At 49.5% G+C, this 15761-nt stretch overlaps 1 protein-coding gene across 1 annotated transcript in view; it reads left to right on the forward strand.

Moving 5' to 3' along the window:
• The window catches only part of TIAM1 (TIAM Rac1 associated GEF 1), a 96069-nt gene that overhangs the window by 68046 nt on the left and 12262 nt on the right, over positions 1 to 15761 (forward strand). Inside the window, exons 14-17 of the mRNA XM_057368174.1 lie at positions 5680 to 5783; positions 14031 to 14210; positions 14607 to 14675; positions 14974 to 15099. Coding sequence (XP_057224157.1) covers positions 5680 to 5783; positions 14031 to 14210; positions 14607 to 14675; positions 14974 to 15099 — 479 coding nt within the window. The remainder of the gene's footprint in view (positions 1 to 5679; positions 5784 to 14030; positions 14211 to 14606; positions 14676 to 14973; positions 15100 to 15761) is intronic.

A 15761-nucleotide genomic window follows, 5' to 3' on the forward strand; every position in this document is an offset into this window, starting at 1 on the left:
GAATAACTCACAGGGACTTTAAAATACCCTAAAGACAGGGATTGACACTACAGGCAGACAAACCCAGGTGATCCCACAACAACCTGCTGTGGGAGTGGCCATTCCTGCTCACCACACTGCCCTGGCCAGAGAACCCAGCTGGCAGAACTCTGATCTACAGCAACAGGGAATTGTTTGCCACAAGTTTGGCTTTCTGAACTTCTGAATGCCCCCCTGGATTTGATAGCAGAAGAGGACACTGGTTGTACCTCCTTGCTTCAGTGTTTTGGAATCATTGAAATTATAAACAAAACYAGTGGAATTGCCAGAATGAAGCCGTTTCTAGCTGATCAAAGCTATTCTGAGCTGAGACTGGCTTTGGGGAGTGTGATATTTGTAGCAAGTGAAAAGAGGGAGCAAGAAAAACTTTCAGCTTACTGCAATTCCCTCTGAGGGGACTGCTGAAAACAACCTCATGTAAGATGTGGGCTCAACCTGCACAGGCAGTTACAATTAAACATTTTCAGGACATTTTCTCCTTTCAATTTTTATGGAAGTTTTCCCAGTTAGGCTCTTGTGCTGGAAAACCGATGTAGTCTTGCACATTTTCATAGCCGGCCACAAGATGCCCCCATTTCCCACTCAACACCAGCTTTTCCCAAACCTCTTGTCCTCGCCTGCTGTTTTTCCCCCAAGCCCTGAGTGCTGGGTGGAGGCAGCTCAGCTTTGCGCTGGGAGCAGAGGGCTGGGAGCTGGGATTCTGTGTTCCCACAATGCCGTGACTCCTGAGTGGGGCAGGGACACTGTGGGACACTGAGGGACACTGAGGGACAGTGTGGGGCACTGAGGGACAGTGTGGAGCACTGAGGGACACTGAGGGACAGTGTGGGGCACTGAGGGACAGTGTGGAGCACTGAGGGACACAGGGGCTCCGCTCCAGGTCCCAACCTGCAGCTGCTCTGCCCCTGCCATCTCTGCTTCACGGTCTGGAGGGTGTTTGAGGGCTCCTGTCCCTTGTGGAGGGTGGGACGGGGTGTCCCTCTTTGTGACTGTGAGGGAAATAAAGATGTGGGACATGGCTGGTGGACATTTCCTGGCCACATGAGCCCTCCTGCCCCTGCTGCTTTGCAGCCACACTGCCTTTGTGCTGCCCTCAGCTCTGTGAGCTCCTCCTGGCCAGGCAGTGGTGTGGAGCAGCCCCTTCCCCTCTGCTGTGGAACAGCTCCTGCCCCTTTGGTGTGCTCTCTCCCCTCGAGGTGACAGGCAGCACAGCACCCGGAGCTCTCCCGGTGTTCACGCTCCTTCAAAACCCAGGGAATGTTTGGTGGGAGCCACCTTCGTTCCCCCAAAGGAGGGGAGTGTTTCTCCAGCCAGCAGCAGGAGTGTAGGGTGTCCTGGCAGCCTCTGGAAGCACCTGGAGTTGTCACATGGAATCATTTGGGATGGCTTAGCCTGCAGTGGCAGTGAAATGAAGGCCCTGCACCCAAGTGTGTGCAATTGGGAGGCAGAGGATCGCCCCCACCCATTTCCTTCAATTCGGGTGTCTGTAGAACACAGGTTTTACTGAAGCCTTTCTTCTTCTGGTCCTGTGCTGTGTCAGGGGGTCATTACCTAAAGCAGGATCCACAGGACATTTTAAAGGGGTCTCTGCTTTTATTTGGGATGCTGTGGYRTTAGATTTCTGTTCTTGGTTCCACAGCTTCTTGCAGAGAGCAGTCAAGTATGAAACACCCACTGACCTATTTATCTGTGTTCTTGTTGATGCAGGCAGTGGCTGGCCAGGCAGATCAGCTTCCTGATTTCTGTGCAGTGCTTTATTTACAGCACACAGATTTTGTGTGCAGCCCCCTCCCATCAGGGTCAGAGTGCCAGCAGCCATCCAGCACCTGCAGGCACATCCATGCTCCAGGGATCCAGCAGCTGGCTGTAGGATCGTGCTGATATTTCAGCATTTTCTTCTTCAMTCACAATTCTTCATCAGCTGTGAAGACAGCAAAGGGTAGATTTTATTTTCTGTATGAGGCAAATCACRCAGTGTAATTTCCAAACATGAAAGGTATGTGTTACGTTTTGAAGGAAGCTTTCCTGGTGCCCTGCTGCTCAGTGGGAATCTTCAGGGGCCAAGCAGGCTGTGTTTGTGGGAGTGGACCTCCCTGGAGCACCTGCTAGAAGAGCTCCCGTTAAATCCCACATCTCTCACAGCTCTTCCAGGCTGTGTTTGTGGGAGTGGACCTCCTAAATCCCACATCTCTCACAGCTCTTCCATCATCTGGAGCTCCCTTGCACAGGCTGAGCTTGGGGCTGGAGCTGCAGATCAGCTCAGTGGCCATGGTTCCTTCCTTGTGTTTGCTGCACAGGTGACCCTGGAAGTGCCCTTGGGTTTCGTGTCCCTGACTGATGTGAGAGCTGGGCTTGAGGGATGCTCCCCCCGTGGAACTGGTGCTGCCTTTGCAGCGTTCTGTTCCTTCTATCTCTCACTGCTTTTCCTGGCTCTGCTCTCTCCTCCTAACACAGCCTGTGTACATTTGGCTGAGGAAGATTAGCTCTGCTTCTGTCTGGAGCCCCACTTTATTGCCTAAAAGGATCAGTGGGGTCTGTCTCCCCTCCCCACGAGGAGTGCTGTGCCTCCCCGCCCTGCTCCCTCGGTCCAGAGAATGAGAGGCTGAAGGTGGAAAACACACCTTTGAATCTCCCCTAGAGCATCAGGAGGATACTTTGCTGTTAGAAGGGGATTTGGGAATGGGAACAGTGCCCATATTTGTGGTCTCCCCACAGTTCCTGCCTTCTTTCACTCTGGGGTAGAGATTCTGAGGTTTAGGCTTCATATCCCTGTATTTTAGAGACCTTTAAGGCATAATGTGAAGCACATCAATCACGGTGCAGAATGGATGAAGATGAAAAAGGAAGTGTCCCCTGTTTGGAATCAGTGTCCCAGCTAGGAAGCACCGGGGTGTTTTGGGGACTCTGTTTTTGTCGCTCAGAAAGCCCCCAGGGGGGGCTTTACTGACACACAGGGTSAATCTGTGCTGTGGAACTGGAACAAACCTCCACTGCTTTTTATTCCATCCTCGTCCACCACAGGTCCCCTTGGGCCGAGTAATTTGGATTTCAGAATTAGCTGAGGCCAAAAATGACCCTAATTTCTTCAGGATTATTTTCATGAGGTTGACGCTGCTTTCGGACCTTCCGTAGCCCTGTTCTCATTGAGTGCTGGRTTTAACAATTCCAGGGGCACTTCCTGCAGCAGCCACCGGAGGGGTTTGGGATAAGAATTCCCTTTTCATCCCGAATTCGCCAAATTCCTGCGCTGCTGCCTCGCCCTCTAGCGCCCGCCAATGCGGACCTGCCGGAGCCAAGGCTGGTGTTCCTGATTTTCCCCCGGAAATCCCTCCTTCCCGGGGTCCCCGGGCACTCGCTCCTTTCATATCTCAGTGTTTCAGAGCAAACCGGAATTCTTTTGCAAAAAAAAAAAAAAAGGAAAAATTACATACTCACCTGTTTTATTGTGGAATTATAGTGGAAATGTCATCTTCAATAAAAACTTAATCTGAGACACCATTCCCCAACAGCTCCTATCAAAAATATTCCATTTAATGACAGAGCCTCTTCAGCAAGGTATTCTGTTGTCATTGCGGAGTCATTCTCTGGCAGCACTGGATTAAGGGAGCTGCTGTTAAAGTGCCCAAATAGATGAAATTGGGTTTGGTTTTTTTTTTAAGATAGGCACTGAGGTGCAGGATTCCTGGTAGGTATTTTGTATTAGGATTCAGGAAGCTGCTGTTAAAGTGCCCAAATAGATGATTTTGGTTTTTTTTTTTAAGATTAGGCACTGAGGTGCAGGATTCCTGGTTGGTATTTGGTGTTAGCAGGGCACACACTTTTGGGGGCTTTGTGCTGCAGCTGGCAGAGCTTGGCTCTGAATATTTATTCCCCCTGCTCTGAAATAAAGATATAAATAATAATACACAAATATATAGCTTGGCATCAAGAAGGGGGCATGAAGAGAGGTACCACACCTCGTGGAAGTCTCATTKTAAAACCCTGAGCAACACCAACCCTGCAAACTGGAAGCAGCAGCCGTGAAAAATGATAGCCAAGTGCTGGTGCTGAAGCTTTCCATGATTCCCCAGATCTTCAAACCCCAGCTGCAGTGATAAAAAAACTCCCTTCTCTGTTGCTGCCTGTGAATTACTGAATGGGCTTTGGGCCCACTGTCACAGGTATTGCCGTGCTCGGGAGCCTGGGGACGGCAACACTCCTCCCTCTGTGCCACGTGGACCTGACCCCCTTGCTGCTGCTTTTTTGGGTTTCCTTTTCTAATTCCTTCGTGTCCCGTGGAGGCAGCAGAGGGCAGTGGTCAGGAGGCAGGAGAGGAGCCCATTCTGCTGGCAGAGCTAARGAAGGATTCGCAGGGCAAAAAGCAGGTGATGGAACGAACGTGACAGAAGTGGGACGGTAACTGGGAGGTATTAACGGGCAGCAACAGGCAGCTTTATTGCTCTGATGGCATTTAATGAGCAGCAGATCAACCTGCTGGTCCAGGGGCCTGGAGACATCAGGAACAGCCTGGGCACAAGTGCTGTATGACTGCTGCAGTGAAAGGCTCCTGTCTGCTGGCTGCAAGTGCAGGAAACGGGGGCGGAGGGGCTTTAGCACACAGGAAAAGAAAAAGGTRTGGCTTAAAAGCAAAAAAAAGACCCCCCTAACAAATATTACTGCCTTGATTTGGGGTGAGAAATAGCTGCAAGGTGCATTTCACATGGCTTATGAAGGTAAATGAATTGCAGTGAAAAGACACAGRCTGTCCCAAACAAATGATGGCACAGAGCACTTATTTTGTCTGGTTTTTGTTAAATGGGCACCTTGAGGGTGTTTAAGAATTCCTTTTGAATAGGGAGAGCAGAAAGCTGATACTGAGAGTTGATAAAATCTGGACAAGGCTCAGAAGACTGAACTTCTTACAAAAAAAAAAAAAAAAAGACTTCTTCAAATAGATTCTGGGTTGGCAAGCAACTCTTACAGGCGCATCTTTTTCCAAAGTAAACCCTCCCTTTTCAGAGAGTGGCCTGAGCTCTGATCTACCTTTTATGTCCTTTCCATTTCATCAATGACCAACTTGGCTCCATCCCACCATGCAGAACGTCTTCTGAATTTATGGGCAGATTTTTGAACTCCAGCTTTTTCAGATTATCTCTGGACACAACAAAGTGGGACATCTTGCACAATCACGCAAATTGGTTTTGATAATGGGGTTTAAAAGCTTGCATTGACAGCCGCTGAATGTTGGTCCTGACTGCTAAAATTGTCCAAAACTGGGTTTGTTTCCTCAGCAAGTGGGTGTGTTAGGCCAGGAATGCAGGCCATGGAATCACCGTGTCCCATGAGAGTCAGGGAAGGGCTCCCAGGAGCARCAACTGCCCAGCACAGTTGCTGTTTGGAACCCCTGGGGTGGAAAGGTCCTTGGCACTGCTGCCAGCCAAGCAATAAATGCTGAATGTCAGTCATTGCTTTTCCATGTGACATTGCAGCCTTGTCYCTGATCCCCAGTGCCCAGTGAAATGATGTCTGGTCATACCGTGTTTGTTTTTACAGCTGTCCTTAACCCTGTGCTGCAAAGGTTCTGAGGTGGTTGGGTGCACCCAATTTTTGTGTGTTTTGGGGAGTGGTGGCCGTGCTTTCACACCCTCTTGCTCTCGGCAGGACTGTCCCTGTGCAGTGACCCCGACAGCTCCGCAGAGGCGGCCCCGGAGGAGGCGGAGGCGCAGGACCTGGAGTCGTCGGACGAGGCCGATAGGATGGGCAAGGTGAGGAGGTTTGATTTTCACCTGGCAGGGAGAGTGGCCAGACTGGACCCCCTTTGCTGGGAAAAGGCTGCTTTTGCTGTGAAAGTGTTTATGGGTGATGCTGAAAGGAACAATCCACCGCTCTGACTGAGACGTCACCTGCTGCCCCTTGAGCCCTGCTCCCAGGCTGGCTCACATCTTCAGTGCCTTGTGCCACCCTGCTCTGGGCTGGTTTATCACCTCCATCCCCAGAGCAGCTCCACTAAACCACGTGGATTATTAGGATTTCTGACTTTTTGCTGATTTCTAGGCATAGGACAAATACAAGTTAGACTCCATTTCCTTCCAGCAATAGTCCAGCTCACGTGCAGGTTTTCTAACTGCAAACGAATCAGGACCAATGTACCTTAAACTGCAGCAAAACTCCCCAATTATGGGTTGCTAATTGCCATCGATTGAGGGGCGGTTCCGCAGCGCTCRGTGGGTCACACTCGGTTACAAGAGGTGACTGACAATTGGTGGCTTCTGAGGCAGATCCAGTGACATTATCTTGATTGCTTTTAGGTATGTGTTATACAGGTGCTGGTGAGAGCTTGCAGCTGCTTTTCTACGCAATTCATGATCTGATGAGATTTAGATCACAGTTTGTGTGTGTTTTCTGTGTGTGGTTTTTCACTTATTTTAACCAAGAGGTGTTACAGTCAGTGAGCTCTGGGCTGGCCCCTGTGCTACTCTGCTGCACAGGAAGGAAGGAAAAGACCTTGGCCTCTTGTTTCCTGATCCCTTTTGTCACTCTAGCCTGGAGTTTTGTCCTTGATAGCCAGACAGTGGAAGTCAGATAAGGGAAACCATKAAATGCTCACAGAGAAGGTGATTACACATGCTGTTTGTTTCCAGGTTTTACTGAGAACTTTTTCTTGCAAAGTTCAAAGAAAGTTTCTTTCTTCTGTAAGTGGAAATGTTTGCTGATACTTTGGGATTTTTACCTGTACATTTTTCCTTCAGCAAGTGGAAGTGTTTGTTGATACTTTGTGAATTTTGCCTATAAATTTCTTCTTCAGCAAGTGGAAGTGTTTGTTGATACTTTGTGAATTTTGCCTATAAATTTCTTCTTTAGCAAGTGGAAGTGTTTGTTGATAGTTTGGGATTTCTGACTGTAAACACATGGGGTTTTCACAGGCTCCGAGCAGAGTCTCCTGTGTCCCACAAAGCTGTGGCAGAGCACAGTGCACAGCACCTGGCTGCTGGGGGATTCAGAGCTCCCCGTGTGTTTTCCAGAGTTTTCTGTTGCAGAGCTGTGGACAGGCTGGGGGGTTTTGCTCTGTCTTGTGGATGCTCAGAGCTCTAATTGCCTCCACAAGGCGTTAGGATTACCCGATTAGCTCTGCAGCTCAGCAGATTTAGTCAAACTGAGAAATGGGTGTTAGCAGCTTTATTGCTCAATATTCCATCCTAGAGAGTAACTCCCCACTCCGAGGAGCCCTGGTTTCCAACGGGAGGAGCTTCTGCCTGTCTGGCAATGAAATGCTGACATCACTGCATGTTTCCTTTTGGGATACAGAAATGTCTGTCTATTTGTGTGGGGTCAAGGGATGTGTTTTTTTCTTTTTTAAAATGCTTGAAATGTTTTCCCACAAACGAAGGAGCAAGTACTCATAGAATGTATCTAACCTACTCAATTTGGCAGACTCTTGGATGCTGCTGTCCTTCCTCTGTACTCAGTGGCTTCCTTGCTGATCATAGAAACTGCCAAATTATTCTGCAGTGCCTAYAGAAAATTCCAGTATATGGTAGTGGGGAAGGGAAAAAGCTCATTTGAGGGTTTTCCTAATCCCTTGGCTTTTCTGTGTGCTTGGGAAAGCTGATCTGCATGGGAAGGGAGGATTCCTGCAATGGGGAGTCACCACACGGGGAGGAGAAAAACAAAAGATGTTTTCTTGTGTCCATGCACTCCCACACCTTTCCATGCTCCCGGGATTATGGCACAGAAGATTAAGGTGATGTCCTCAGAGCTGTTTCAGAGGGGTTATTTTTGTATGTGGGAAGGGGAAGGCTCTGCCCTCGTCCCACGTTCCCCTTTATTCCATCGCTGCCACAGCACCCAGGCTCCCCTGGATGCTGGAGATTGAGGGAGACTTCCCTCATTTTTCTGTCCTGTTGGCTACTCCCATCCATTCACCACTGGTCGGCAGGGAAATGTTAAAATTTTACCAGCTTTGGGGCCTCCCAGCTAAATGCAGAGCTCCCCTGCTTCCAGCAGAGAGGCGGCGTTAGGAGCTGGACATCCCAAAACAGCCTTGGGAGTGTCCTGTGCTGGTCCTGGGGCAGGGCTCCATCCATGCCCACGGAGCACTGCAGAGGGACAGCTCCCAGCTTCCCCAGGAAGCTCCCTGGCTCTCCAGCCAGCAGMGATCCTGGGGAGCATTAATAATTCATGGAAAACGGAGAGGAGCACGGTGCTCGCAGCCCCTGCTCATCTGCTCCCGTAGCTCCGGCTTTGTGTGAAGGTAAGAGGGGGGAAATGCCACCCAAAGCTGGCCTTGTCCCTGCTGCCTTTGTCGTGCAGGTGGCAGGGGCTGTATGACACCGGGGGGCACTGGAATGTGCCCTCCTTCCTCTTCCTTCTCCTGCTCCTGTTCCTGGCTGCCTCTGTCCCTTCCCCCAGCCTGCCATGTGTGCACGTGGGTGTGTGTTTCCTTAGGAGTGCTGCTTTTGCTCCTTAATCTGCAAAAGCCTCCAAGCTGCGGTGCTGCTGAAGGATTTGGAGGTACAGCAGTAGCTCTGAGGATTCCTCCCTCTTCTGAGCAGCTTGTCTTCTCTGTATCCTAAAGGCCTGATCATGCAGAGCTTTCTTCTCCATCGCTGTTGTCAGAGTAATGGTTCTGTTATGTGGAATAAGGGAAAATGAGGTGTGTGTGTATTCTGATAAAACACCTTTTCCAGGGTGGTTGAGGTGTCAGTGGTGTGGGATAGCTGCTGCTCTCTGGACTCACTCCCTATCTAATTTCACCCTCTTATCTCTTGGCTTGACATCTGTGTGAAGGGTAGCAAGCATGTTGCTTTCTAAGTGCACCCCTCTTCCTTAAGCCGTGCAACTGGCACCGGCCTGAGGTTTTCTACAAGTTTCTTCTGCTCTGGGGTGAGCTTCTGGCTTTCCTCTCTGTCCCTGTTTCATGTGGAAGGGAGCTGGGAGGGAGAAGAGTGGGGGAAAAGCAAGCCTACTYTCTGCCACCTTTTCAGGCTTGTTTTCATCTAGCACTGAATTTCAGGCTGTTCGTGATACCTGGGGGCTGCCCCTCTGTCAGCCCCTATTCAATAGAACACCAGCAACATTTCACAGSAGGATAAATTCTTCAATGGTTTCTTGCCTCTGTGGTGACCCGATTGTTTTGGCCTTTTCAATACTGAGGTTCAAAGGGGGTACCCTGAAAATGGATTATATCTGTGAGGAATATGTGTATATTCCTGATGTTGCAGGCTGCCGAAGGCTAAGGTAGGTGTTGTGTTGAATTTCAAAATCAGTCTTCGTGTGCATTTCTTCCCATTGTGGTCCTTCGAATGTAACTGGAGATGCATTTTAAAAAGCATCGTGGGTTAAAATTCCTGCAGGACACTGGTTTCCCCCTGTTTAATTCCAGACATGTGCCTGTGGCAGTAAAGGCTGATTACCTGGCAGCAGCGGTGCTTGGGGACCGTGGCTGATGGGCTCTGTGTGTGCACGCTTGTGCCACTTGGAGGGATTTTTTCCAAGAAAAGTAGGTCGGCTGCTCTCTGCAGCATTACTCGAGACCAGCATAAGTCTCCAAACCTTCAGTGTGCTGCAGAAGATGTGAAAGGATTAAGGGGGGGATTTGTGGGGTCGGTTTCCCGGCAGCAGAACCGGCTCTTTTAAGTTGCGTTAATTGGGTGCCGCGTGCCCTCCGATGCGGGATATTCCCGAGCGGCGCCGCTCGCAGCCAATGGGCTGGTGCTGAGCCCCAGGCAGCRCACAGCGATATTCCAGCTGTCCGGAGCCCGCTCCGCTGCATCCAGCCCCGCTGCATCCCAGCCCCGCCGCTGGAGCTGCTCCGGCGGCAGCGCAGGCTGGCATCACCCGCCTCGGGATCCCGGTGCGCGGTGAGCGAATGGCACAGGCGGGGAGGCTGCGCTGGCAGGAAGGTGGGCGCTGCCCTGCCCCGCTCGCAAGCGGCGGGGGAGCAGCCCGGGGTGTCTGGGAGGAGTGGGAGAGCCGGTGGCACCGGCCGGGGATGTGCACAGCTCGGTGACAGCCAGGCAGCGCTGCCGTGTGCGTGGCGATGTCGGCTCTCTGGAGGGGAAGCCGAAAGCTGCGGAGCGACAGCGCTGGCAGGGACGGCGACTCCCTGTACCGAATGCTGTACCTGGTGAGCAGAGTTGAGGGGAGGGGGCTCAGCCGTCGGCACCTGCGGGATTTTGGTGCCGTTTCACGGGCACGTTCCGAGTTCCAGGCTGGCTGTAACRTGCGTGCCCTGCAGAGGCTCTTTGTTGCCGCGCCACGGCAGTGGCAGTGCTGGAAGGAAAGGGTGCAGTTTGCCTGGCTTTGTTWGGGAGTGTCTGCTGCTGGGAGTGGGCAGTGCAGAGGTGCTCGGTGCTGCTCCAGGGCCATCTGTCCCATGCCCRGGCACCTGGACATGTCTGCATGGCAAACACAGGAGGAAATGGCTTTAAAACCGCGAGGCAGCCGAAGCTCCCCACTGTGGGCAGCAGCCCCGTGGGTCTCRATGTCCTTGATCCTCCTCCATGGGAAAGGAAGGATGTGGGCTTGGCTCGTCTGCTGAGCCCCTTCCCGAGGAGGGGTTAATGTCTTTGTGAACTCCACTTCGAAGCCCAGTCTATCTCATTTTCAGCTCGCTAGAAGGGATTGTCTGCAGGATTGTGTCTGAAGTGTGATGCCATAATTCTCCTGGAGAAATCTTGGTTTAGTGCTGTCATTGTCACTGCTGGCAGAGCTGGTGCGGGGAGATAAAGGGATCTGTTTCTGTTGCAGACCTTCCCTACTCTATCCACTTTCTCTGGAAAATGGGGACAGAKAGGTTTTTGTGAAACAAACTGTTTGAGAGTTCTCACCAAAATACCTGTGCCCTGAAGCCCCCTGTGTGCAGAGTTTGTCTGGAAATGGATTTTTTTAAAAGGAAATATGAGGTAGACAGGATTGTGCTCAGGGATGAAGCACAGCAGTTGTTGCAGGTGGAATTGTGTGTTTCAGTTCTAGGAGACAAGCAACAATATCTTTATTGTTATTTATTGTTGTTTATTGTTGTTTATTGTTGTTTATTGTTGTTTATTGTTATTTGTTATTTATTGTTATTTGTTGTTATTTATTTATTTATTTATTTAATATACCAATATTTTTATTGGTATGAATTGGTAAGGTAGCCAAGTCTGCTGGTCAGTATGGGAGTGGTTTAACAAGGCTTGGTGGCAAGGCTCACCTGGTTGTTAACTGAACCATCCTGTTGAGGGGTGGGGGTCAGAAAGAACCCATTGTTGCTAACCTCAGAGGGGTTCAGGTGCAGCTGGATCTGCTCCTAGCTCAACACTGATTCAGTGGTTTATGTCTGAAGGTTTAGATGTGCACAGCCAATCCTTCATACACCTTGGTGAGAATTGAAGTTCAGCATGCTCCTCATCACTGAGCAGGGCTCTGTGACAGCAGGAACCCTCAGGCTTGAGGGGACACCTTGAGGGACGTCCCYGCTCAGGTGGGGGTCACACCACAAGCAGAAGGGGTTTGTGAACAGGGTTGTGCTGGGGACTGTCTGTCCAGGGAGTGTGGGGTGAGTGACGTGTGGGGAGTTCCTGAGGGGATGTGGGGCAGGGCAAGGGGAGGGCAGCACTGGCTACGGCTGAGTCCACAGKCGGTTTATGGAGCGTGCATGAGTGGAGATAAGGCTTTGGGAAGTCCTCTGCACTTCCTTCCTGCCATATGCTCCTTCTGGGGCACACCACATGCCTCCCTGAGTTATTTCAACCTCAGTGCTGAGCTGGTGTTTCACGCCCTGAGCAGATTTTTGCTCTCTCTTTCTGGGTGACCCATCTTTCCCTGCAAAAGCATGCACAGGATAGGAGGATCTGCAGGGTAGCAGGCAGCTTAAAACCTTGGTTTATTTCTGGGGTTTGATTCCAGATTGTGCTTCATCCATTGGAACTGGTTTTATTTGTATATTCAGATTGTAAAGCAAAACACCACTGGAGGTGTATTCCTCAAAGAGTGTGAACACATCCAAGCATTGCTGAGCATTRCACCTGCAGGTGCTGGGTGTCTGCAGGCTCAGATTGTCACATCTGAACTGTCATTTCTTTGTGCCTTCCCAGCAGAACAGGGAGCTTGGGACAGGTTTCTTGCCTGGTCTTTCACCTACTGCCCTTGGTGGTTTGGGGCTGTTGGCATCAAGGTCACACCTGCTGAAACCTGATGCAGATCTAATCTGAAAGAAGTTTGGGTGTGTTTTATACTTAAGGCAAGTATAGGGGGAACATTGCTGAGAAATAACAGGAATCATTGAATAATTAGGACCAATAAATCTCAAATCACAGTGACACATGCCATCAGCAGGAGCAGAGTCGTTTGGAATGGACTGGTCCAACTCRGTGCTTCCTCCTACCCTCAACTTGAAACATTTTTCCTTTCTTCCATGTCTGACTTAAACCTCAGTAGCTGAAGGTGAATATTTTCCCGGTAATAAAGTATGTCCAAGAGGCATTTTTTGGGTAGACAGCCCTTTACCATGAGTTCCTGGCTTACACTTTGGTCCTAAAGAAAATTATCTTTTGTCGTGTAATGAGCCAAATCAATCCTTTGCTTGTAATGGGCATCCTTMCTCAAGTGCTGTGCAGTGGGACCTCAGAGGAGCATTTCCAGCTGTGAGAGACCTCTAAGGAAAGGGGGATAAATCCTCCCTGGTRCTATCATGGATTGTAGGTGCATGGAGAGGAAATGGCTCTCTGTGAGCAGCCTGCATGGCTTAAAAAAATGTGGAGATCACAACTGCCAGTGGGTGGGAGTGAAGTGATGTCCCAGAGGGCAGGGCTTTGTCTGCAAACTGCAAGGTTTTGGTATGCTTTATTCTCTCCTTTTCCCCTTTTTTGTTTCCTTTTGTTGATTTCTTTCTCCTCTCCTCTCTTTGCATTTCTCTGGTTGAACAGGCTGATTTTGGGTCAGCTGTTTTACAGAATTACAGAATCATTAAGGYTGGAAAAGAACTGAGCTCACRGAGTCCCAGCTGTGCCCAKTGCCCACTGTGTCCCYAGCCCAGAGCACTCAGTGCCACCTCCAGCCCTTCCTTGGCCACCTCCAGGGATGGGCACTGCAAACCTCCCTGGGCAGTTCCAATCCTTGAGCACCCTTTCCATGARGAAATTCCTGAACTGAGGAGCTGTAGAGGTGGTGCTGGGAAGTCACTGAGGCTGGTTTAAGATGCCTTGGCAGGATTATCAGGTGTGATCAGTGGAGCAGCTCTTTTCCCTCCAGGTCTCTGGGAGGGATGGGCACACCCCACTGCTGCCTTGGCAATCCTGGGAGCCTGGGGCTGTCGTCACTGACACCAGAGACTATTCCTGCTCCGAACTTTGGAGTGTAAGGAAAGATGTGAGGAAATGATCTAACACGAGGGGGTGAAGTGAGGATAACTGGCTTTATATATAGGCAGCTGATTAAATATTAAAGCAAGCAGCTCGATGGAGCAGCTCTGGGAAACAGCTCTCCCGGGGAAGAAGTTCACCCTGCGAGGCACATTTCCAGACACAGGTTAGGGGAACTGCTGCTTTCCCAAAGGGCTCATGCTGGAGCCTGGAGAGGCTGGAGCTGGCATGGCTCTGCTTCCCCAGAGCCTGGTGTCAATGGTTCTGGGCCCTATGTCCCCAGAGCTGATCATGGGACTGCTGCAGCCCACATGGGGGAACTGGCAGGGCGCTGGGGTATCTGTTTTGTTTGCACAGGCATTTTTGGTTCCCAATTCTTGGGCCTGTCTGTAAGTTTGTCAGTGTTAATGCCGGACGAGTCTATTTTAATTAAAATTCACGTGTGTCTGAAACCAGGAATGTAGTTGAACAGCGCTTCAATTAATTTGAATTATGCAACTCCTTTTTTTTTTTTTTTCTTTATCCCCAGTCACAGAGAGACAGGATAGACACTTGTGGTGCCTGTTTCAAAGTCCCCAAGCTCAGCTGCAAACCCTTCTCAGCCCTGTTGTTCCTCTGGCTCTCATTTGAGATATTACCACTGCTCTTTCCTCTCCCTTTTCTCCCAAGAGCACGGAGCAGGTCGCTGCTTTCTGTCGCAGTCTGCATGAAATGAACCCCTCTGACTGCAGTGCTCCCCCCCAGGACTGTGCAGGACCSCAGCTGGCCACCATGAGACAGCTGACGGATGCAGACAAGCTCAGGAAGGTCATCTGCGAGCTGCTGGAGACGGAGCGCACCTACGTCAAGGTGAGGGGGGCTCAGCCCCTCATTTCCTGTAAAAATGCCTCGGTTTTCTCTGCTCCTTCAGGCTGTCTKTGGGGTGTGGATCTGCTGGGGAACTTGCACTCCATTCTGTAATCTGTGCCTAAAATGTAACTTAAACCACTGAAATGAGTGGCATTTCCACATGGTCAGGCTGTTGTTCTAAAATGGCTTAGCTTGTGTGCAGTTACTGCTCACTGAGATCGGGTATTGATTTTGTAACAAAAATGGGTCAATGTTTCCTTTTCCTACCTTAARTTCTGTGAAATCCAACAATTTGGTGGTCTGTGTGGACAGGGTAAATYCTCAGATTAGGTGAGTATCATCTGCCGTGTCAAACATCCAGAGGACCAACATGGGAATCTTTTTCTGAATTTTTAGGACTTAAATTGTCTCATGGAGAGATACCTGAAGCCTCTACAGAAAGAAACCTTCCTCACACCAGATGAGGTATGTTGGCCTTTGCTTGTCTTTCTCCCAGAGAGCTTTTGCCTGCCCCTCCGCTCTACCCACCCATCTGGACTTGTTTGTCTGAAATTAATTTAACTTAATTCCATTTCTCTCAGATAATGGATTGAGTGGAGCATCAAGATGCTGCTCAATAATGCTTGTAGCTTGGTTTCTCCTGACATTACACTTATATGATTGGACTGAGAATTGCTGCAGTTCTAGAAACCCAAACTAACCCAAATTTAGCCTCGAAGTGGAATTTCAGCGTTCTTCCATTCTTTCTTTTCCCTTTTATTAGCTGGATGTTCTCTTTGGGAATCTGACTGAAATGGTAGCATTCCAGGTAGAGTTCTTGAAAACTCTGGAAGATGGAGTAAGGCTGGTTCCAGACCTGGAAAAGCTTGAAAAAGTTGAGCAATTTAAGGTAATAATTGTTTACATTTATATATCTATATATTAAAAATTACATTATTTGCACTAAGTGTTTACACTCTGAGCAGATCTTTAGCTCTCTTTATAATATTTTTCTGACTTTTGCACTGTTCATGTAAAAACCTGCGTCTGCTTCCACTCAAGATTAATTTTCAGCTGATGCTGGTGCTGCTGAAAAATTCTCCTGTTGGAATTGAAGTTTATGCTGCATTTAGCCATATAGAGCACTAGCAACCATGTGCTTTTAGGAGCTATTCTTGCCCTCCTGCCAGATTTCTTGCCTTGAGCTGTCAGGAAAAGCTAGAAATGGAAAGTTACATAAAATCTTTGTCCTGACAAGTCTCATGTTCAGAAGCCCTCTGGGGCTACAGATCAGAACAATACATGGAATTTTGTATTTGCACTTTCCACAGAGGCAAATACTTTCATCTTTCAGCAGGTGTGCATCTGCACARGTAGAAATGCAAACTGCAGCTCTATAAACTTTATTTAAAAAACAGGGAAATGTGGAGACAAATCTTGTTTCTAATGCAGTGGTACTGGTATTGGAGGCATGGCAAGGAGCTGATGGAATATTTTTCCTTTGGGGAATTCACTCTGGCTCTGAGCACTCAACTTGATAAAGGACAGGATGTCTTTAGTAATAATAATAAT

This window comes from Malurus melanocephalus, unplaced genomic scaffold, assembly GCF_030028575.1.
Source record: "Malurus melanocephalus ecotype Western Australia unplaced genomic scaffold, MMel_1.1 scaffold_89, whole genome shotgun sequence".
Classification (NCBI taxonomy): Eukaryota; Metazoa; Chordata; class Aves; order Passeriformes; family Maluridae; genus Malurus; species Malurus melanocephalus.